This window comes from Capra hircus, chromosome 3 (genome assembly GCF_001704415.2).
Source record: "Capra hircus breed San Clemente chromosome 3, ASM170441v1, whole genome shotgun sequence".
Lineage (NCBI taxonomy): Eukaryota > Metazoa > Chordata > Mammalia > Artiodactyla > Bovidae > Capra > Capra hircus.
Genome location: NC_030810.1, coordinates 14,917,251 through 14,941,039, shown reverse-complemented (window position 1 = coordinate 14,941,039; position 23,789 = coordinate 14,917,251). Strand labels below are relative to the sequence as shown.

General features: G+C 43.3%; 2 protein-coding genes and 1 pseudogene across 2 annotated transcripts in view; 1 reads left to right on the top strand and 2 right to left on the bottom strand.

Moving 5' to 3' along the window:
- On the top strand, positions 3,216-4,051 carry LOC102187554 (annotated as a pseudogene).
- TMCO2 (transmembrane and coiled-coil domains 2) lies at positions 8,432-11,247 on the bottom strand. Its single transcript, XM_005678643.2, has 2 exons — positions 10,874-11,247; positions 8,432-8,829 (listed from the first exon to the last, which is right to left on the bottom strand). The coding sequence occupies exons 1-2, from the start codon at positions 11,105-11,107 to the stop codon at positions 8,515-8,517; spliced, it is 549 nt and encodes a 182-aa protein (XP_005678700.1). The 5' UTR covers positions 11,108-11,247; the 3' UTR covers positions 8,432-8,514.
- Positions 18,671-23,789, bottom strand: part of RLF (rearranged L-myc fusion) — an 86,001-nt gene continuing 80,882 nt past the window's right edge. The window contains exon 8 of the mRNA XM_018042277.1: positions 18,671-23,788. Within this exon, the coding sequence (XP_017897766.1) occupies positions 19,139-23,788 (4,650 nt within the window). The 3' untranslated portion in view covers positions 18,671-19,138. The remainder of the gene's footprint in view (position 23,789) is intronic.

The window sequence follows — 23,789 nt, the reverse complement described above, 5'->3', positions numbered from 1 at the left end:
CAGGGAGTTGGGGGGCATTGATGCTTTCGAACTGTGGTGTTGGAGAAGACTCTTGAGAGTCCCTTGGACTGCAAGGAGATCCAACCAGTCCATTCTGAAGGATTTCTTTGGAAGGAATGATGCTAAAGCTGAAACTCCCATACTTTGGCCACCTCATGTGAAGAGTTGATTCATTGGAAAAGACCCTGATGCTGGGAGGGATTAGGGGCAGGAGGAGAAGGGGACGACAGAGGATGAGCTGGCTGGATGGCATCATGGACTCTATGGACATGAGTCTGAGTGAACTCCGGGAGATGGTGATGGACAGGGAGGCCTGGCGTGCTGCGATTCATGAGGTCGCAAAGAGTCGGACATGACTGAGCGACTGAACTGAACTGAACTGAACTGGGGGGAATTGGCCTTTGCATAGATGTCTGCCACCCTCCCCACCCCCACCCCCAACAGTTGCCGGCATCTGAAATAAAGCAAACTTAACTTTCCACCAACCTGGTCTGCTTATTGGCTTTTGAGCGCTGAGCAGCCAGACCGCCACCGCCCTCCCCCCCTATACACCTCCTTTGGGTAACAGTGGCAGGAAATATTGAAGGCAAAGGGAGAAGGGGGTTACAGAGGATGAGATGGTTAGATAGCATCACCAGCTCACTGGACATGAATTTGGGCAAACTCTAGGAGAGAGTGAAGGACAAGGAAGCCTGGTGTGCTGCAATCCATGGGGGTCACAAAGAGTTGGACATGACTGAGAAACTGCAACTTTCACAGCTACCTGTATAACTATTCTATTCCATTCCTATTCCCAGGTGGCAATAGTGGTAAAGAATCCATCTGCCAGTGGAGGAGACATCAGAGATGCAGGTTCGATCCCTGGGTGAGAAAGATCCCCTAGCGGAGGGCCTGGCAACCCACTCCAGTATTCTTTTGTTTGTTTGTTTTTACACTCTGGTATTCTTGCCTGGGAAATCTGATGGACAGAGGAGCCTAGAGGGCTTCATTGTATAAGTTCGAAAAGAGGCAGACACGACTGAAGTGAATTATCACACATACATTCCTATCACAGTGGTTAGGACTCTGCTTTCACTGCTGAGGACCCAGGTTCAATCCCTAGTCAGAGAACTAAGATCTTGCAAGCCATGTGGTGCAGCCAAAAACAAAAACAACAAAAAAGACACAAAGCTTCCCTGGTGGCTCAGAGGTTAAAGCGTCTGCCTGGAATGCAGGAGACCTGGGTTCGATCCCTGGGTCGGGAAGATCCCCTGGAGGAGGAAATGGCAACCCACTCCAGTACTCTTGCCTGGAGAATCCCATGGACTCCTCCGTCCATGGGGTCACAAAGAGTCAGACACGAATGAGTGACTTCACTTCACTTCAAGCCAAAGAGTGGGAAAAGGAATGATTCATTTCTTGCAGCAAGTAAGGAGGACACCATGATTTTTCCTGCAGCGGTATCTCCCCAAACAGCAAAACTGGGGAAGTTTTGAACTATGGGAACATGCATATTCATGAAGGGGCTCAAGCTAAAGAGAATTTAGCATAGAATTGGGGCAAAGCTTGCCAGAACCCAAGCTTTAGTTGATTGAGGGTCAAAACAGGTCAACATTATCATTCCTTGGGTTCCAACCAGTTTGGGATCTTTGCATGTATTGACAGTTACCATCCTCCACCTGGGTGGAGACCTCGTGTGTTAGTTGCTCAGTTGTGTCCAACTCTTTGCCACCCCATAGACTGTAGCCCACCAGGCTTCTCTATCCATGAACTTCTCCAGGCAAGAATGCAGGAGTGGGTAGCCATTACCTTCTCCAGGGGATCTTACCAGCTCAGGGATTGAACCCAGCTCTCCCACATTGCAGGCAGTTTCCTTACCATCTGATCCACAAGAGACGCCACTAAGGTGCAGACCTCAGTTCCTGAAGAACAGCTCAAAGATATATATCAGATTGTTAAGACTGTTTAGCACTCAACTATTGCTTCTTGACTGCTTTTCCTTTGTTCCTGCCTTCTTTTGTTCCCTTGTTGTGGCTGTTCAGTCGCTAAGTCCTGTCCCATTCTTTGCGACCCCATGAACTGCGGCATGTCAGGCTTCCCTGTCCTTCACTATTTCCCAGAGTTTGCCCAAACTCATGTCCATTGAGTCAGTGATGCCATCCAACCATCTAATCCTCTGTCACCCCCTTCTCTTGTCCTCAATCTTTCCGAGCATCAGGGTCTTTTCCACTGAGTTGACTCTTTGCATCACGTGACCAAAGTATTGGGACTTCAGCTTCAGCATCAGTCCTTCTAGTGAGTATTCAGGGTTGGTTTGCTTTAGGATTGACTGGTTTCATCTCCTTGCTGTCCAAGGGACTCTCAAATTCAAGGGACTTTCCACAGTTCAAAAGCATCATTAATTGGCATTTCACCTTCTTTATGGTCCAGATCTGACATCCGAACATGACTTAAGCTCATTAATTACCAAGACCTGTTCAAGGGCAACCATTTTGGCCAGGCTTAGATCACAAAATGGCTTAGGCCAAAAACAGATTCTCTTATGTCAAGAAAGCCATCCCTGGTTTTCTCTGAGGGCCCCATATGTTATCTGTTTACAAGATTAGCTGACATTTGAGTACAGACAGACCCAAAGAAAGTAAGAGAAAAACTGTGGGGCTGGGAAAAGTGTGCCATGCACAGTGAACAGCAAGAGCAAAAAGGCCCTGAGGTCTGACAATGTTTAGCATATTTGAGAAGGAAGAGACTGGGGAAAGAATGGGAAAAGCAAGAAGGAGCGGGGAATGTGCGTCATGCCATCATGCATAGTCTTTCACTTAAGAATTTGACCTTTACGCAGAAGGAAATAATAAGCCATTAAAAGTTTTAACAAAACGAGTAATATGATGTTTTCAGCTACTCTGTAAAGAATAAATTGAAAGGGGACAAAGATGAAAGTAGGGAGTCCAGTTAGGAGCCCAGTTCATAGAAGATCCAGGTGAGAAATGTTTGCCCCTGGGACTTGGGTGGTAGGGGTGTAGCTCTAGAGAAGTGAATCATGGAAAGTGAGTAATAACTTGTTCCCCTTTGCAGAAAAATAGTATTGATAGATGGGCTGGAGAGCTCTACGAGGCAGCCCCTGTTCATCCTTTGTAACTTTAGCCCTGACCTGGCACAAGAAAGGGGCTCCATAAATGTCAATTCATCAGTGAAAAAAATACTTTTTTTTTTTTTTTTCGGCCACCGCAGCTGCAGCCATGAGTATGCTTAGACTTCAGGAGAGGCTTGCCTCCAGGGTCCTCTGCTGTGGCAAAAAGAAGGTCTGGTTGGACCCCAGTGAGACTAATGAAATCGCCAATGCCGACTTCCATCAGCAGATCTGGAAGCTGATCAAAGATGGGCTGATCATGGGGAAGCCTGTGACTGTCCATTCCCGGGGTTGATGCCGGAAAAACACCTTGGCTTGCTGGAAGGGCAAGCATATAGGCATAGGTAAGCAAAAGGGTACTGAAAATGAAGTCGCTCAGTCGTGTCTGACTCTTTGCGACCCCATGGACTATAGCCTACCAGGCTTCTCAGTCCATGGGATTTTCCAGGCAAGAGTACTGGAGTAGGTTGTCATTTCCTTCTCCAGGGGATCTTCCTGACCCAGGGATCGAACCCCGGTCTCCCATATTGTAGGCAGATGGTTTACCCTCTGAGCCAGAATGGGAAGAATGCTCAAATGCCCAAGAAGCTAACCTGGATGAGGAGGATGATAATTCTGTGCCAGCTGCTCAGCTGATACCGTGAATCCAAGAAGATTGACCACCACATATATCACAGCCTGTACCTGAAGGTGAAGGATAGCATGTTCATAAATAAGCAGATCCCCATGGAACATATCCACAAGCTGAAGTTAGATAAGACTCACAAGAAACTTCTGGTGAACCAGGCTGAGGCCCACAGGTCTAAGACCAAGGAAGCCTGCAAGCACCATGAAGAGCATCTCCAGACCAAAAAGGAGGAGATCATCAAGACTGTCCAAGAAGGAAGAGACCAAGGAATAAAGTTCTCCCCTTCTTCTCTGTACATAGTGGCCTCAGCAATTGCATAGATCACTCAATCAATAAAAAACAAGCCTTCATCTACCAAAAAAAAAATATATATATAGATGGGTCGGCCTGTGTGGAGGCTGACATGGAAGCCTCAAAACAGGCTGTTGTCTGGGTTTTGCCAAAGCAGAGAGACTGAATTTGGTGAGCAAGGATTCTATTAGAGTGGTGGCCATTGGTTTAAGGTAGTTCATGTACCCCATCTAACCTGAATGGTAAAGTAGCTCTCAAAACTTTTCCCTATTTTTCCTTGATTCTCTGCTTGCCAAGCATCCAAGATCTCTTAATTGATGTATTTTACATAAGTGATTTGATCTCAAGAAAAGAATGACCCTCCCCCACTAGGAATGAGTATTTGGTATCAATCTCTTATGATTGTAGTTGAATCACCTATCTTTTCTGGAACTGAGAGCCAGGAACAAGATGACCCCCATCAGTTTCTTTTGCATCTAGCTCACTGTATCCTCTGTCTCCTGCACAGACTACCAAATCTATGTTACTCCCCTGTTTAAAAACCTATACTGGGCCATTTCCAAGAGTAATGGTATGAAATTTAAGGCCCTTCATTACCTGACATTGAAATGGTGCACCTCTGATTGGAACTTGAATCCATGGTCTTTTCATTAGAATCACTTACCTGGTGTCTGGACTTACTGAGGATCAGGTTCTTTGTGTCTCAGAGCAGAAAGAATTCAGTGAAAGACAATGTGATAGGTAAGAAATGGATTTGTTTAGAGAGAAGCACGCCCCACACACAGTGATTGGGCCATCTCAGGAAGCAAGAGACCCTGAAATATGACATGGTTATTTTTTATGGGCTGGGTAATTTCATAGGCTCATGAGTGGGAGAATTATTCCAATTATTTGGGGAAAGGGGTGAGGAGTTATAGGAATTGGGCCAATACCCACTTTTTGATCTTTGATGGTCAGTCTCAGAACTCTCATGATGCCTGTGGGTGTTCATTTAGCTTTCTGATGTGTTAAAATGAGCATATACTGAGGCACCAGGTCTAGCGGAAGTTGACTTGTCTACCATCTTGGACCTACTTGGGTCTAATCAGTTTATGTCACGGAGAAGGCAATGGCACCCCACTCCAGTACTCTTGCCTGGAAAATCCCATGGATGGAGAACCCTGGTAGGCTGCAGTCCATGGGGTCGCAAAGAGTCAGACACGACTGAGCGACTTCACTTTCACTTTTCCCTTTCATGCATTGGAGAAGGAAATGGCAACCCACTCCAGTGTTCTTGCCTGGAGAATCCCAGGGACAGGGGAGCCTGGTGGGCTGCTGTCCATGGGGTCGCACAGAGTCGGACACGACTGAAGCGACTTAGCAGCAGCAGCAGCAATTTGTGTCATGTCCTCGGGACATTCTTTTAAAGTTTGTGCCCTGTTTCAACATCACTCTGCTCTTCTGGGTCCTTCTTTTGATCTAGCCCAGAGCTGTAACCAAGAAAACTGGGACTTTGCAGGAAGGCGCTGAAAATTAGCACAAAAATTGAGACACTGACTTTAAAAGATTGATTGGCACTCCTTCAGCAGCACAATTAAAAACCCTCCCACCTACACTGTCAGATAACGTACGTTATTGATAACCCCCATCTGTTCTGTTCACGAATTAAAGCTGATTTGAGGATGAGGTTAGTGTGTCCTTGCCTGAAGCCAAAATCCTTCATGGTAGCTCTGGAAATAGCCAGTTCTCAGTCATCCTGAAATTCTCTTTGTCCTCCAGGTCAGCCAGCCTCTTTTGTCTATGGCTGTGTGATAACCCCACCAGTAGGAATACTTTCCATGTCATTGTCTGCCTATGTAACCCTTTATGGGATAGCTCAATGTAGCTTTCTCTGCAAAGCCTTTCCTGGCCCCCACCCTGTATTCACTAGCCAATTTTTGCATGGTCTCATCTTTATTCAGCAGTTACATTTTAATTCCTGTGCACTAGACAAAAGTTATGATCAGAATTACCTGAAGAAATCCCTTAGGAAGACGTCACTTAAGAGACTGCTATATTGTCTCCTGTGGAGCAAGGCAGCCAGTTTTTCTCGAGTATGGCAACAAATCACTGTTTATTTGCACATAAAATATTTCATTTAGGTGTCAAAGTGTTTCCATGACTGTAATCACACTTGTTGTGGCAAAAAGCACACACAAAAACTATGACAAACATAGACAGAGACATCACCTTATCGACAAAGGTCCATACAGCCAAAGGTATGGTTTTTCCAGTAGTCGTGTACAGATGTGAGAGCTGGACCATAAAGAAAGTTGAGTGCCCAAGTATTGATACTTTTGAATTATGGTTCTAGAGAAGACTCTTGAGAGTCCCTTGGACATCAAGGAGATCAAACTAGTCAATCCTAAAGGAAATCAAGCCTGAATATTCTTTGGAAGGACTGATGTGGAAGCGCCAATACTCTGGTCACCTGATGTGAAGAGCCAATTTACTGGAAAAATCCTAATGCTGGGAAAGATTGATGGCAGGAGAAGGAGGTGACAAAGGATGAGATGGTTGGATGGCATCACTGATTCAATGGACATGAGTTTGAACAAACTCCAGGAGATAGTGCAGGACAGGGAAGCCTGGCATGCTGGGATCCAGGGGGTCTCAAAGACTAGCATACATGGGGTCTCCAAGAGTTGGACACATCTAAGTGACTGAACAAAAGACACAGTTTATGGAATCTGAGACTCACTGAGAGGACCACCTACCACCATCTCTCCAGGAAGCTATCTATCTGTCTAATCAGAGGGACACACTCATTGAGTGGAACAGCAGGTAGGTGCCTCCTTCCCTTCTTCCCTCCCTGCTAAGCCAGGATTCACATGTGGAAAATTCACATATAAGTCGAGATGATATGACCCTTGTTCAGTATTATCTTTTTTTTTTTTTTTGACCACACGGCTTGCAGGATCTTAGTTCCTCAACCAGGGATCTGATGCCGAAACCTCAGCCTCTCTGTACACTGCTGCCTAATTGAATCTGGGAAACAGAGTTTTGGGTGAAGCAGAAAAGGATAGCTTTATTGCCTGGTCAGATGAAGAGGGACACAGCGGGCTAATGCCCTCAAAATCATGTGTCCCACTGGGGAAGATAGCAAGAAGTTTTATAGTATTGTTCAAAGATGGCATGATCAATTCCTGGACATTCTTCTGATGGGTTGGTGGTGAGTAAGTTGGAGTCAGCATCAACAACCTTCAGGTCCAACTGGTGTGGGGTCTCCATGCTGTGGGCAGCACACCATCATTAATCAATAACTTGTCCCACCAGGAGGGGTTTCAGTAACTGCAAAACAGCTCAAAGATCTTCTTGTGCTGTTGATGGGGAAACAGGACCTTGCCCCAAGGCTGCTCTTGACTATTTCTCCCTAGTCTTCTATCTCCTCTATCCTTAATTATGGCCTTCCCTGGTGGCCCAGCTGATAAAGAACCTGCCTGCCAATGCAGGAGACATGGGTTCCATCTCTGGGTCAGGAAGATACCCTGGAGTAGGAAACGGCAATCCACTCTGGTATTATTGCCATGGAAATCCCATGGGCAGAGGAGACTGGCAGGCCACCGTTCATAGGGTTGCAATGAGTCGTCGGACAAGACCAAGCACTCGTGAATGCATGCACCGCCCTTCCCTAATTAACAACGTTGAATCTACCCACTGGAGCTCAGGGAAGGTCACGGAGGCTGAACGAAGGCCGTCTCCTATAATCAAAGAAATGCGGCACGCAGAAAGACCTTGTGCCTAGGAGCCCCACAAGGCCCTGCACAGTATCGGATTGAATCCATGCCCTTGGCAGTGAAAGTGTAGGCTCCTAACCACTGGGCCTCCAGGGAATTCCCTGTATTGTTTTTGTAATTCCTTGTTCTGAAATTACCCATCCAGCTACCAAAACTGAGTGCCCCAGAAGCATTCAGGACAGATTCCCAAGAATTACCATAATGCTCTTACTCTTAGCACAGAGTAAGAATTAGTAAAAGTTGGATAAATTCAAACAATCTCCTTTATGTCCAGCCCCATCCTTGCCCACCTCTGAACAATTAATGCAAGGAGATTCCAGGCCACATATTTTAGACCAAAAGCAAGCAAAAAGGTCAGCCTCCCTCTCTACAGGACAGTCCACAGCATCGCCCGTAACAGTACTCCCCTGTTTTTATTGCATCTAATCTAACCTCTTCAGCATGGAACTCAAGGTCACATCCCTGACCATTCTCCCTTCTGTTCCCTCCGCCATGGTTCCTTTTCTATATGGCTGCTTATGGTCTCCAGCCTGCCAAGCAGGCCCCACAAACTCAGACATTTTTAACCACCATGATCCCCCATGTGATCCCACCACACACACACAAGTGGAAACGGCCCTGCTGAATAGAGAACCAGTCCTGGCCAGGTAATTTCAATATAGTTCTCTGTCTTTACTGATACACCACCGCACACATGAGGAAAACAGCGCTTTTCTAGAAAACGTTGGAGTCCATCACATTTCAGATGTGGATGTAAACCCTGACGTAAGCAAGGGACTCTGGCAGTCGGAGCAGCTGCAGTAGTGCTCAGAGGAGTAATCCCTCTTTGTGGTAGGTTTTTGGGAAATGATCATCCCTTCCAAGTCCTTCACTTTGTTTTCCACTGTCTGAAGCTTTTTCAGAATCTTCTCTTGCAGACCCAAAGACAGGAAAATATTATTGTCTTGAAGTGTGAGATCACTCCCTTCTGGGTTGACCAGCAAAGCCTGAAAAAAATCTGAGCCTTTCTTGTAAAATTTGTAGAGTGTGATTGCAAACAACAGTATTTTCTAAAATAAAACAACAGAAGTTAAACGTTACTTGTTTATTCACATGAAATGGCACAGTCTACTGTAGATGCAAAAACAAAACTCTAATAGTAATAATAATCCCTCATTCCTAACAAAACATCCTCACACCTGTTTTGTCTTTTGATCTTTACTTACCACAAAGTGGAGAGGTAGGCAGGTCAGGGATTATTATTTGCATCTAATTAATAAAGATTATAATAGTAGATAATGTTTACTGAAAGTTTGCTTCATGCAAGGCTCAGTGCTAGAAGTTTCCTTGCTTGTGCAGGACCTATTTATGTAGGGAAAAAAAAGAACCAGATAATCATTTAGATACCTTCCAGTTGGGACCCTGTCATTGTCCAAGGTCATATACTTGGAAATGGTAGAGCCACAGCTGGAATCTAGGAATTCTGATTCCCATGTATATTCTCTTAGGACACGGCAGTCTGAAACACTGGATTTCTTGGTAATGGAAATTTTTTTTAAAAGATGCTAGGTCAGAGTCTAACTAGGAAAAGAAAAAAAAATCACCTTTTCCCCTTATAATAACTAGCCTTGCTTATTGAGCACTGTTACGTGCTGCTTTATACATACAATCAGTTCAGTTCAGTCTCTCAGTCGTGTCCGATTCTTTGCGACCCCATGAATTGCAGCATGCCAGGCCTCCCTGTCCATTCTCACAAAAAACCCCAAGGGGGCACTGTTATCAAACCCATTTCACAGATAAGGAAACGGGTTTAGAGCCTAAGGGATTGCTCTCAGCTCACTCAGGAAGTGGCGAAACCAAGAAACCCCTGTAGTCTGACTCCAGAGTTTATTAACCACTCTGTTATACACCTCCTTTCCTTGGATGAAGTGCGTGGAGGGCTGCAAATTCATCTGATTGAACTAAGCAAAAACCAAACAAGAGCAGAACTGAGTAGCACAGATAAGAGTTTGGTGTTTTGTCTTTTCTTCTACTAGCTAGCTGAAATGCAGAATATGAATATGTAGACACACAAATCCCTGTTAGGGATTTTGACCAGTTGGACTATATTAAATGAGATTTTGGAGAATGTAATTTGGAATGCTAAAAACTGAGTTCGAATCTCAGCTTGGCCAGCATTTACAATCTATGCCACCTTGGGTAGGTGATAAGCAAATTCCCTCACCTACAAAATGGAGTCAATAATCCCTGCCCTGCCTACCATGCAAGGCAAGTTTTCAAAGGTTGGGAGAAATGCAGGTGAGTGATTTCCCAAGAGGAGTGACACGAAAATAAGTGAACGCTACAAAATAATCCAACAATAACTTCTTTCAGCATTCACCAAGTAAACCAGTCACTCCTTAACAAAGCCCTCTTTAAACCCCATCTTCTTAAATTTAGGCTGAACGTCAATGCACCTGTTTCCTTGTTTGTCACATGGAAAGAAACTCTATCCATTTCATGGAATTGTTGAAATTCTCAAAAGATTTTAATTATATTATAAATATAGCTGTTATTATTGGTAATTAAACAGAAGTATATAAAATCCTAAATGTTTCTTGTAATTCCAGCCAGTTATACTCCTAATCCCCAAAAGAGCACCTGTACATTCATTGCAATGACTAAACAGACATATACATGCTTCCTCATCAGTTACAGAGCAAAGGCGCAGTAAGAACAGAGAGGCAAAACCCAAGATGCCAGTTATAGTTGTGGTGCTATTCTATAGGAAGTACTCTACATTGGTGTCGGGCACGTGGTTAGACACTCAAAGATGAACACCAATACATGATCAAAGAAATCTGGAGATAAGGCTGCCTTCTCATGTTATAAGCTTCTTTAATCTGTTTTATTATAAGCAAGCCAAAGATCATTGTGAGAAAGCATTTTTATGTCAAAAAGCTAACTGAAGGAAAAATGTTAAGAATAACCTAATTTCAACCAACTACAGAGACAAAAGGTGCACTCTCGCTCATCTGCATGGTCTTAAAACTGGGTGGCAGCAATATGGGAGAGAACCGACCAAATTTCACAATGCGTAACTACTTAAATTTCTCCATAACAAAAGAGTATAACCTGAATTGACTGAACACTTCGTTTCCATAAGGCATACATTCCCACTCCCAACAAAATCAAAAAGGAAATTCCCAGGATAACTTGCACAGCCGGAGCAAGGTTATCTAGTGGCCCCCAATTTGTTTCCTGAGGCACACTAGTCTCTCCCAGAAGAGTTGCTTGTAGATAATTCCATATCGAGCTCAGAGAGAGATAATCTATGATGGCGTCCCAGATAGAAGATGAAGATGACATTTTAATATACCAGCAGCTCCAGGAACTACATGTGCAGAGGCTTCAGGAACCTGGATATGAGTTAGGAAGAGTGGCCTGGGGGTCCAGGTGTTCTGGAGCCACTGTGAGCTGTTCTTTGTGATGTCACTGTTCTAGAGGTCAGCTTGCCTCCCACCCACCCACTGAACCTTCTCACTCAAAACCAACCAGGCAATGGCCTGAGTGTTCAGTTCAATCATATCACTTTATCTGATCTTTGACCAGTCCTAGCGCTGACATGGCACTGTTCAATAGAACTTTCGGCAATGATGTATCGCTCTTTCCAACGTGGAAGCCACTGGTCACTTGAAATGTGGAGAGTGTGGCCGAGGGAGTGAATTTTACATTTTATTTATTTTTAATTAAATTTAAGTAGACACATGTGGTTACCCTCTTCTTGTATAGTGCATTTCCAACAATCCACGGGATGGAGAGCAGTTATTTTCACATTTCAACTAAAAGTGAGGTTAAGTGGAGATTTGAGAAGACAGGATTTGAAGAGGGACTTTCTAAAGAGCTGGGCTTCCCTGGTGGCTCAGTGGAAAAGAATCTGCCTGCCAGTACAGGAGACACGGGTTTGATCTCTGGGCTGGAAAGGTCCCCTGGAGCAGGAAATGGCAACCCACTCCAGTATTCTTGCCTGGGAAGATCCCATGGACAGAGGAGCCTGACAGGTTACAGACAACAGGGTCGCTCAGAGTCCAACACGACTACACACACACACACCCCCCCAAGCTAACAGTGTCCTTGGTAAATGTGCAGGGAGGTTATTACTGGATCATTTTGTAGCATTTCCTGTTTTGGATGTCACTATTGCTTAGAAATTGTATCTTTGGGAAAGCTTTTGACATATTTGAGCCTCATTGTGCTCACCTATTTACATCTCCTTCCTAAGATTTATATAGGAACAAATGGTATAATTGCCTAAGCACTCTGTAAGGAGTAGCATGCTGTCCCATAACCTATACGCCATGTTATCAAATCCATTATTTACTGACTAGTACCTATGTACTTGACAAGGAGGTATGAAAAGATAAAATACAAGGTCTGTTCCCCAAAGTCTTACACGAAAAAAGGTAGTTCACACATAAGTGAATCATATAAATTGTGAGATCAGTTATGAAGACAGCAAGAATCCAACAAAGGGCTTCTACCAAGAGGAGAGGAGGGGCATGGTAAGGAGAGAAAGGGGGAATTATGAAAACTTTTAGAAAAATATTGTTTGATGCTCTTCTGGTTTGTTCATCTGGTTGACTGAAAGAAAACATGGATAGGGATGGCTGGAAAATATAACTATTTTGTTCTTTTTAAAAAGTTGTTGAGTTTTGACTGTGCTAGGTCTTCGTTGCTTCCTGGGCTTTCCTCTAGTTCTGGTGAGCGGGGACTGCTCTGTTGGGGGTCTGGGCTTCTCACTTGGTGGCTTCTCTTGCTGCAGAGCACAGGCTCTAGGCATGCAGGCTCGCTAGCTGCGGCCCTATGCTCAGCAGTTGGGGTGCATGGGCTTAGTTGCCCCGTGGCATGTGGGATCTTCCTGGACCAGGGATCAAACCTGTGTCCCTTGCATTGGCAGGCTGATTCTTAACCACTAGACCATCAGGGAAGTCCTAACTGTCTTGTTCTTGCAGGAAGGGGAGGTACGGCAAGTTGCTCAGGTGTCAATGTGTGCCGTGTGCTTAGTTGCTCAGTTGTGTCCGGCTCTTGCAACCCCACAGACTGTAGCCTGCCAGGCTTTTCTGTCCATGGGATTCTCCAGGCAAGAATACTGGAGTGGGTTGCCATTTCCTGCTCCAGGGCATCTTCCCGACCCAGGAATCGAACCTGGGTCTCCTGCAGTGCAGGCAGACTCTTTACCAACTGAGCTACCAGGGTGTCAGGGATACATCTAGAACATGGAGTCTAGAATGCTGTTGGATATACAGTATTAAAACCATGTCAGGTCAAAATGACATACTGATTAAGGCATGACTGTTAATGATGTTAAACCTATAGTCTGCTTGTGACTGATCACAATGAGAATCTTTTCTAAAAAGGAACAAAAATTACTCAGATAATTGTTTTACCATAACAAGTTAAACATAGGCCAGAAACCATTAAAGAATGGTAACCACAAATTTTTTGGAGAAAAATATGGTTGTGACAACAGAATCATTACCCAAGACATCCTACACTAGATCCCCATTACATGGCACCTCATATTTTACTTTCAAAACACTTGACATGATTAAGGTTATTTGTGCAGTTTGGGGTTTGATGTGTCTTCCGTGACTACTGTGAACTGAAGGAAGACAGGGACACGTTCATTTTATTCACTACTGCATGTTCATTGTGGGCTTCCCGGGTGGCTCAGAAGGTCAAGCGTCTGCCTGCAATGCAGGAGACCTGGGTTCGATCTCTGGGTCTGGAAGATCCCCTGAAGCAGGAAATGGCAACCCACTCCAGCGCTCTTACCTGGAGAATCCCATGGATTGAGGATCCTGGTAGGCTACAGTCCGTGGGGTCGCAAAGAGTTGGGCACGTTCATTGGACATGTTCATTGTATTCACTGCTTGGTACATAGCAGGCATTCGAGTATTTTTAAGTAAATACAAAGTCCCGTAGAAGAATTCCAAATATCTTTATAGCCTAAACTGTTTAACCATCAAGTGCCTATTCCATTGGTGTGCTTGTTTCTATAGAAGTTTTACAGAGTAGCTGTTAAAAGAGGATAGGCGTTTAGGAGTCTAATGGATCTGGCTTCAAATTTTGGCTGTACTATTAACAAACTTTGTTACTTTGGGCAGGTTACTTGAGGCTCAGTATCTTCACAGGTAAAGCAAGAGTAATTCCCCTTATAGGATTACTGTAATGAGAATTCGGTAATTTGTGTAGAAGGTAAAGGCAACTATTATTTATAGTGATGTTTATGATCAAATGCTAGGTATTGCAGACTTCAATAGTATCAGTTCAGTTCAGTCACTCAGTTGTGTCTGACTCTTTGCGACCCCATTAATCGCAGCATGCCAGGCCTCCCTGTCCATCACCAACTCTCAGAGTTCACCCAAACTCATGTGCATCAAGTCGATGATGCCATCCACCCATCTTATCCTCTGTCGTCCCCTTCTCCTCCTGCCCCCAATCCCTCCCAGCATCAGAGTCTTTTCCAATGAGTCAACTCTTTGCATGAGGTAGCCAAAGTATTGGAGTTTCAGCCTCAGCATTAGTCCTTCCAATGAACACCCAGGACTGGTCTCCTTTAGGATGGACTGGTTGGATCTCCTTGCAGTCCAAGGGACTCCCAAGAGTCTTCTCCAACACCATAGTTCAAAAGCATAAATTCTTCAGCACTCAGCCTTCTTCACAGTCCAACTCTCACATCCATACATGACCACTGGAAAAACCATATAGAGCTCCTCAAAGAGAATCTAGTCTGAAAAACCCATTTATTGTTTGACTCCTCTTGGACTTCTGAACGCGGAGGAAGAACTGATCACAATGGAAGATATATCTCAGCCCCCCTTTAGTATCATCCATCCATCCATCCATCTTTCAGTCATTTCCACAGTAGTGCCCTGTTAAGACTCTGACTTAAAACACGTGGCAACTTGTGATTTATTTGGTACACACTTTCAAACCTTCACTAGGCTCTTCATTTTCTATCAAACAATACCCAAAATCTAGAACATGGTTATAGACACTGAAATACTGGCTTTCTGCTGACCTATCTCATCTTCTAACCCTTTCCCTTAACTCTGGCTCTACTAGTCATTGTCGCTAACACACCCAGCTGTTACACCACAAAGATTTGGCACAGAATTGGATCATCCCAACTTCTCGTTTCTCCAGGTTTAAACATTGCTTTCTTTACGGAAACTTTTTCTGTCCTTTTTGGTTCCCCCAGTCTGGGCATCTTTCGTAGCACTTTTAATTATTTGTAGTTTTGTTTAATGTTTGTTGAACAGGTTACCTTCCTCGAAGAGGTTCAGGCCCCCAAATGCAGGCCGTTACAGAGTATATTTCTGCAAGTGTAGACCAAGCAGGCCTGTTAGCACAGTGGACCACTCTTTGTAGGCTGTTTTACATACTAGGAGGCCATGTCCCAAGTCAGGAGTATAAAGCCACACGGTCTCACAGGCTACAATGGGTATAAAGAGAGGACAGAGCAACTGCTCTTTTAGAAGTTTCTTTCAGAAAGAAACATTGAGAGGATCCCCTGGCGGTCCAGTGGTTAGGACTCTGTGCTTCCACTGCTGAGTGGAAGCACTGCTGTGCTTCAATCCCTAATTGGGGAAACTGCAAGTAGCCTGTGGTGTGGCAAAAAAAAAAAAAGAAAGAAAATCCTTTTCAAAGGTCACATGTTATTCACAGCAACAGTAATTTCTGTTTTCCATCTCTTTCTCAAATGAGGAACTGTCAACGCTGGACACGTAACTGGAGTTGAACCTGCATGACTCGGAGTTGGATCTGCATGACCTGGTTTTTACCTATGCTTCCAACTTTACTTCCCACTACTCACTTCCACAGAAAGTACGGCTTAATTACAAAACTGGAATTTCTGGTACTTTAAATGCCACCTGCGACTTTCCATCTTTCATCCTTCACGTTAAGTTCCCCTTCCTGTTATTTTCCCAGTCAGATGAGACGGGAAAGAAACTTAGCTCCACTTCCTAACTTTTATCAGCTAGACACTGCATCCCTATCTTTTTAAGCTGTCAAATAAGAATACTAACAGTACTGACTTCATGGAGTTATGAAAATTCAACAATTTTATGTGAAGTACTAAAAAAAAGTATAATTATCCTGCAATCTCACAGCACTTTCCACTTTGTATTCTAGGCCTCTGTTTCTAGAACTTTTCTGTGCCTATGAATCATCTGGAGATGTTACTGATTTTGGTCAAGAAGGTCTGGACTTGACATTCTACATTTTGAACAAGTTCCTAGATGACATCCATGCTGCCGGCCCACAGGTATTTGATTCTTTGCAACCCCATGGACCGCAGCTCACCAGGCTCCTCTATCCATAGGCTTCTCCAGGCAAGAATACTGGACTGGGTTGCCATGTCCTTCTCCAGATCTTCCTGACCCAAGGATTGAACCAGTGTCACTGAAGTCTCTTGCACTGGCAGATTTTTTTTTTTTACCACTAGCGCCACCTGGAAAGCCTACCCCAGCCCTCACATTGAAGCTCCATGGTGGCAGACTCCTTAACAAATTCATTGTTTTTATCTCCCCCAAATACCTGTAATTATCTTTAAGTATGTGTGTACTTCAGTGTTTGGTTAATGACTCTGTCCTTCAATGACTGTCCTTGCCAGTGCAGCTCAGAAGCAGGCAACCTGGGACGGAAGGGACAGGTTGGGGCTGAAATCCCTAGGAAGGCTCATCAAAACCTTTCTTCTCCATCATTGCCCCACTCGCTCTTTCACATATGTGCTCATAAACATGGAGAAACACAGAAGCAGGAGAATTCTGGGTAAAGTGCAAGAATCAAAGTGTCTGGCATTCTTGATTTCTACCTATTCATTTTAGGGGGCACAAACTCAGTGCTTCCAGGTCTGGAGGACTTGGAGGACAATCCCCAAAGAGATACCAAGTAAAAATGATAGTACTGAAAGCTTCAAAAATAACCCTCTGACCTTCTGTATTATCATATAACCACACATGCTGGTTTTCACAGAACATCATCTTTAATAAAGACCAAACGCTTCCCTGGCGATCCAGTGGTCAAGATTTTGCCTTCTAGTGCAGGGAGTGCAGGTTCAGCTCCTAGTCCAGGAGCTAAGACCCCACCTGCTTCTGAGCCAAAAAACCAAAACATAAAAAGAAGCAATACTGCAACAAATTCAATAAAGACTTTTAAAATGGTCCATATTGAAACATCTTTTTTTTTAAAAAAAAATCAAAAGGAGCAACCCACTCCAACTAGAATAGAAAATGCTTCTAGGATCATATTCAAGCCAACTTTCAACTGGGTTCTAAAAACTAGAGTTTGGTACTACTGTCAGTGGACTCACTTGGTCCTTTCAGGGTGTAGGAGTTAGGAGCGGTTGAATGAATACAGTCTTCTTCTTTCTTTTGGCCAAACCACGCAGCATGTGGGATCTTGGTTCCCCAACCAGGGATCAAATCTGTGCCCCCTGCAGCGGGAGTGCAGAGCCCTAATTAAACCACTGGACCACTGGGGACTTCCCCTTTTTGGATGGATACAGTTGAGTCTTAAGATTAGCAGCTTTCTCTTGGTCTGGTCTAAAAATCTCTAGAATGAGGAATTCTTAAGATGGGGCCACTGGTTATTTCTCATGCTCAGACCACAGGTAAAGGACCTTTTGAAATGGTCACTTACACCTCAACACTTCGTAAGGCAGGAAACTGAAGCCCAGAGTGGAAATGAGCTCAAGATCCCAAAGAACTCAGTCAGTAGTGACCTCAGCCTCTAAGAAGTTCCACTGTTTCTGTCACTTTTGCTTTCAACAGAATCTTGTTTGAGAATCTTGTATCCTACAAGATCTGAGCCAAGAAATGACTTCAGCTTGGTGGTGGTGGTGGTAGTGGTAGGGTGCTTTAGACGCTTAGGGTGAGGAGATGGTAGAATAAAATTCTTTAAGAGGGGACAAAACAAGATTTAAGGGCCAGAGAAAAGATCTTAAAATTTTAACCAGAGGCATAAGGGGATTTTAGGAGTATCTGTATCATTTCATTTTTAAATAATGATGAAGTGACTTCAAAAGAACAGAGAAGGTGCTATATAAGAAAACACTGCTTTTCTTATTATACATGGATGTCCCACAGTCCACTGAAACTTTAACACAGAGACCAAACTCATCTTCTGTTTCTATTCTCTTCCCCCAAACTCCTTTTTAGTCTTGCCTCACTTGCTTGCATCCATCACTACAGAACCTTAAGTTTTCCTCAAAACATTTTCTCTACCCTCCAGTGCCTAATAATCCTCTTAAATTTCTTGATTTCATCTACTCGTCCCTCTGCTGCCACTGTTTGCCTCTCACCAAGTTTGCCTCAATTACTTTAACAGTCTTAGATCGGTTTCCATTCTCAGCCCCTTAAATCACACTCATTTCAAGCAATCTACAGATTAATATGAATGTTGTTTAAAATTCTGTAAAGGCTCTCAGCTGCCTATGGACTCAGGTCCACAGTCCTCAGTGTTCGTGGTCTGGTTCCTATCTCTACAAGCAGCTCAGCTGCTCCAGCGCTCCCCTTTTACTGCCAGCCTATCACATTATTTGTAGCTGCCTGGAAACATGGCTTTATTATCTCCGAATGCGTTGAGCCCTTCACATTATGCCTGGCATATCCTCTCCTTTCTACCTGAAAAACTCCTGAACATCCTCTTCCAGGAGCTACCTTGACTCCCAGAGTTAATTACTCTATTACTCTCTCTCAGAATTTTCTTTCCACAAAATTTTTAAGACAACAGTCATTCAAAAGGAAGCTTGATCTGAATGGTTTGGTTAATAACCGGGGTAAAATATAAGTGCACATTTCAGAAAATACATGTGCAATTCCAAGTCATGTGTGGCATGAAACTCATTATGAGTAAACCAAAAAAATGGGTGAAAAATTGTAATTTATTGAAACTCAACTCAAAAAATATAAGATGCTGTAGTGTACAATATATTACACAAAGCACCCTCAGGCGCACATTCAAGTCAAGTAAGAACTCCATACCCCTTTCCCCAGCCCTCCCACCCTGGGGTCTTAGTATCTGTTCCATACACAATCATGCACACTTAATTTGGAAAAGGAAGCCCCGATATATTTTGATGTATTAATTAGCACCAAACAAGAATACAGTTCCATTTTTTAATAAACAAAACAAAAAACCCAATCAATAAACCAACTGGAGAGCTAATGGACTCAGCCAATACTGCTGACATAGATATTATACATTCATGTAAATACACAGCCTATTCTACCCTAAACGACGGTGTGGCTGGTTCTCAGCCTTTGTTCAAGTTGGCAATTGTCCCCATGTTGCAGTGCTGGAGCCAGTCTGTTTCTAAAACAAAATTGCTATTTAGGAACTTCCTACACAAAGCTCATCTGTCTTTTTTGTTGGAAATAAGTCTAAAATTGGTGTGGAAAACTTAGATCTTTCAAGGACAACCACTGGCCGAAGATAATGAAGCTGTTTTAAGGCAAGTTCTCCACAGTCTGTTAATGCTTTGTCCAATACGACCCTCAGGTTTTCCAAGGAGGGAACTGTTGTCGTCTCAGCTACTATTAAAGGTGGGATTGCAGTCAGGTTCTCATGAATTGAAGAGTCACTGGAAGAATGAGGTATGTCAACTTCAGGGTCATTGTCATTCACCATATTATTTGCCATAACACTCCCTGTTAAGTCATTACAGGGTTGTGAAGAATTACTTAATGTTAAGTGCTCTGAAGGCTCCCAATCATCAAAATCATCTTCTTTCTCTTCACTTTCCTGAATAAATTTCAGAAATGAAGATTCAAATCCCATAGGTTTGTAAGTCTTCAAATCAAATGACCTGGGCTGTGGATGCTTCCTGAAATTCTCTTTTGGAACATGGGTTGAATTTTTTACAGTGTTTTCTTGCCCTGAACTTTGCTGCCCAGTTTCTGAGTCTTTGATCCTTGGTAAAGGCAGCTGGAAACTTGTGAAATAAGTCCCACTCTCAGTCCCATCAGGATTAGGTATAGAATTTTCTATTTTACAAGGAGGAGGCTGAACTATATTACATTGTTCCAAAGAAGTGGTTTCTGAACTGTGGTTGCATTTCAGAGTTCCCCTGTAGAGCAGAGAATCCGCATCAAAAACTGGGCTGCTCTCTGTACATCCTTTCTGGCCTCCATCCCTTTCGCCTGGATGAAGGGGGTCAGCGGTCTGGACAGGCACGCTAGTGTCACCTGGGGAATGGCTGTGCTGTGTGAGCTCTGACTCACAGCTTCTATCTTCTTCCTTCTTTATATAGGGCTCTGCTTCAGAAGGGGGCTCCTCCTTAATTTTGGTACCGTACTTAACACACATGACAAGGTTTTCCATCTGTTGCTCTAGGTAGGCACTACTCATCTGATGGGTGCGTTTGTAATGCCTCACTATGCTGCTCTCCAACTTCACCACAGACAAGCATCCTTGAACCATGCAGGGGTACTGTGTGTGCTCAGAATGCTCCACACACATATGGAGGGCTTCAGCTCTCGTTTTAAAACTAATTGGAGCTTTTTTGTCTTTGATTAAGCCACACTTTTTAGCCTTGGCAGTAAACGATCTCCTGGTCGTCTGATGTTCATGCCCCTGAGGATGAGCTGTTTGACACACCTTTTCACTCCGTAGTAGCCTTTCATTTGCCACTTTCTGGCTTCTAAACAGATCATCGTAATAGTCCTTATGTCGGTAATATACATGTTGAGAATAATTACTGCGATGGGTGAAAATCTGGCCACAGCCATTAAGATCACAATGAATTTCATAGTCTGAATGTATTTCTCCTTCAATGTTATGCTGTTCCATCAAGTGGTGCTTCAACTTGCTGAATGTATAAAAAACAGCAGGGCACTGAGGCTGGTTACAGGAAAATCTGGCCGCTGACTCAGCTTCAGAAAGCACTTTCGGCTCTTCAATGTGGTCTAGGTTATGAGAGTCACTACAGTGCTTCGCAAGAGCTTTGGAACACAGGAAGCGTTTGTTACATTCCTTATATTTGCAGGCAAATATCTTTTTACATTTGACAAGTTCCCTTTTGGTTCTGGCTTTGTCTTTCTCTAAACATAACTGCTCTTTGTTGTACTGATGTACAGTCCTGTAATGGCGAATCAAGCCTTTGAGATTAGTGAAGGAGGAGTTGCAAGTTTTATGAATACAATGGAATGGTTTGTGGTATTTATTCAAAATGTAGCAGAGATTTCCTTTAGCAACAGTTCTCCTGCTACCTCTGCCTTCTCTTCCTTCTCCTTCTTCTCTATGGCTGCCTATTGGTGATGAGAGATCAGATATTTTACTTTCTGTTTCTTCACAGGATGACTCCAAATCTGTTTCCGAACTGCACTCATCCTTTTTAGGATGACAGTGTGGCTTCTCAGAGTTACCACTGGGATCACCTCCAAGTTCTGCAGGACAATCAACTTTCAACCTCTCTACTGAGCATGGGCCTTCATGATCACATTTTTCATTATCTAATAGTTTTTGAGTTACTCTGTCGCTGCCAATTTGATGTTTATTTTTATAATGAATCCTAAGGTGTGTTTTTCTCGTAAATGACCTCTGGCAAATATGACACTGGAACGGGGAATACCGATGTTGAAACATGGTTAACTGAAGGACTTTTTCTTTTGAATAATTATGCTTTTTAAGATAATGCATTAACAAAGCCTCTCTAGTCACAAATTCATACTTGCATCCTTGAAGCTCGCAGAAAAAAGGCTTGGCTGCCAACTGTGCCAGGTACTGACTTGGCATATTTTCATCTTGATTCTGAAAATTAAGATCTGAGATTGTAGCTGAAACTGCTTGAAGAGACTTAGCACCACCGGATGGGTACCCCTGCAATGACCCTGAGAAAGATCCATGGGTTATTGAGTTTTTCAAGCTTAAATGTTTCAAGCGTAACAGAAGTTCCAACATGGTATCCTCTGTACAGGGCCTTTTAGATGCACAGATGGAGGCTTCTGAGGAATAGCCTTGATGTTCTCGTTTACATTTAGTATGGATACTGTGATCCAGACCTTCATCCGGGGAGTCACTGTTTGTGTCTGAGCTGGGTTTAGGTTCTGTATCAAACTTTTCAGTCGCTGGATTGTGTTCATTACCCAAACAGGGAAAGAGATCCTTTGTCTTTACCTTTTTGGGTTTGAAATGGTATGGATGAACCTTCCTTAGGTGCTTCTGCATGCCTCTTGCGTTTTTGTATGTGGAACCACAGCCATCAAAACCACAGGTAAACTTAGTCCCATCAAAACAAACTGCTACACTGGAACATTTCTCCTTTAAGCTGGAGGGCACAAAAACTTTTTCATGAGATAATAATATATCCTGCATGGTTTCAGAGTGATCCAGTGTGTCAATTAACTCTTCATTCATGGAAGCTGAAGAGCTATGACTTAACTGATCACTAGAATTACTGTCACTGTTTTCCTTCAGATTTTCTGTAGTTTCTATCTGAGAACTAGCTGATCCTGCACAGAAGAGAAGATCCTCTGGTAAACGTGACTTATCAGTTTGGTCAAGCAGATGGGGCTGATCAATACAATCCTGCTTTTCACCTGCTGCCGGCTCAAGTTTCACTGTTTTCTTCACATCTCCATTTGAACTTTCAACATTATGCATTGAGAGGTGATTCTGGTATTCAATTTTGGAGTAATAGAACTTTTTACAGCCAACGAAGCTGCATGTGTAAGATGCATCCCTAAAGTGTTGTGCCTCATGGTGGTAAAGCTGTCCCAAGTCACTGAAAACAATATTACAGCCATTTAATTCACATTTATAACGCAGATCATCATGTTTCTGTTTATGGTTAAGCAGTTCGTTCACTGATCCAAACCTAGCATAGCAATCTATAGATACACACATATAAGGCTGAGGACCACAATGCACTTGTTCATGCTCTCGCAGGTGAAAAGCAGACATGAAATGTCGTCGGCAGTAAGTACACTTCTCTCTTCTATTTTTCATATCTAAGTAGTGCTTGGCATTTTCGTCATTATTTTGGTGTTCAGCTTTAAGATGCACACTTAAGTATTTGAACTGCTTAAACACACGGGAACAGTCTGTGCCAGGACATGGGTACAAATCTCTGTCTTGCAGGTGGCAATCTTCTAATTTGCTGAATGTGACATATTCATGCGACTCTCCTTTGGCTTGTTCATTCAGTGATTGACCTTGCTCTAGGGCTGCAGAGGGGCTCTTGGGACAAATTCCCTTTTGAGAGCCTTTCAACAGTAATTTCTTTCTAGAGCGGTCCCTTCTGCTTGGTGGCATTTTAACATGTTCCATCACATGAGGAACAAATATTTCTTTTCTCTTGAATTTTTTAATACAAACCGGACAGGTGTAAATTCCATCTTCCATATGCATCTTAGAATGATGAAGAATCCTGGCCTCTATGCATTCTCGCTTACATAACAAACAGAAGAATTTATACTGAAGCCACCTCTGGTATCTTTCAGAAGAGCCGATGGGCTTCTTGTCTCTTTTCTCCTTTTGCTGATCTGTCATCTCTCTCCTTCTATACTGCTTGTCTTCTTTACCTTCCTCATAGTCACTGAGAAATGACTCTAAAACATCCGTGTCGTTAATAGACATTTCATAGCCACTTAGATCATCATCAGAATCTGAGGCTTCTTGTCCTAGAAGTTGGTGGCAGTGTCGTTTTAAAGTTTTCCAGTCCCAAAATTCAGGATCAAAAGGCCAGTGGGCTTTTAAAGCTAGTAAAAGCTCACATCGGAGAGAATTTGGAACTGGTGCATTTTCTTCATCAAATTTTTGATCTGGTTGGGAATACAGTTCTTCCAACATGTTAAATCCATCCAAACTGGGTTCAATTAAAAATTCTGTAAGTTGACAGGCTCGTCTAACTTCTAAATCTTCTGGCAAAAGACAAGCAATTGTTTTACAAACTGATGCCTTCATTTCTTCATCCTCACTTGTTCTGAGTTGAAGAGCTCTGACACACAGTAAAATCGACACCCCAAGACCAGCATCTTGTGCC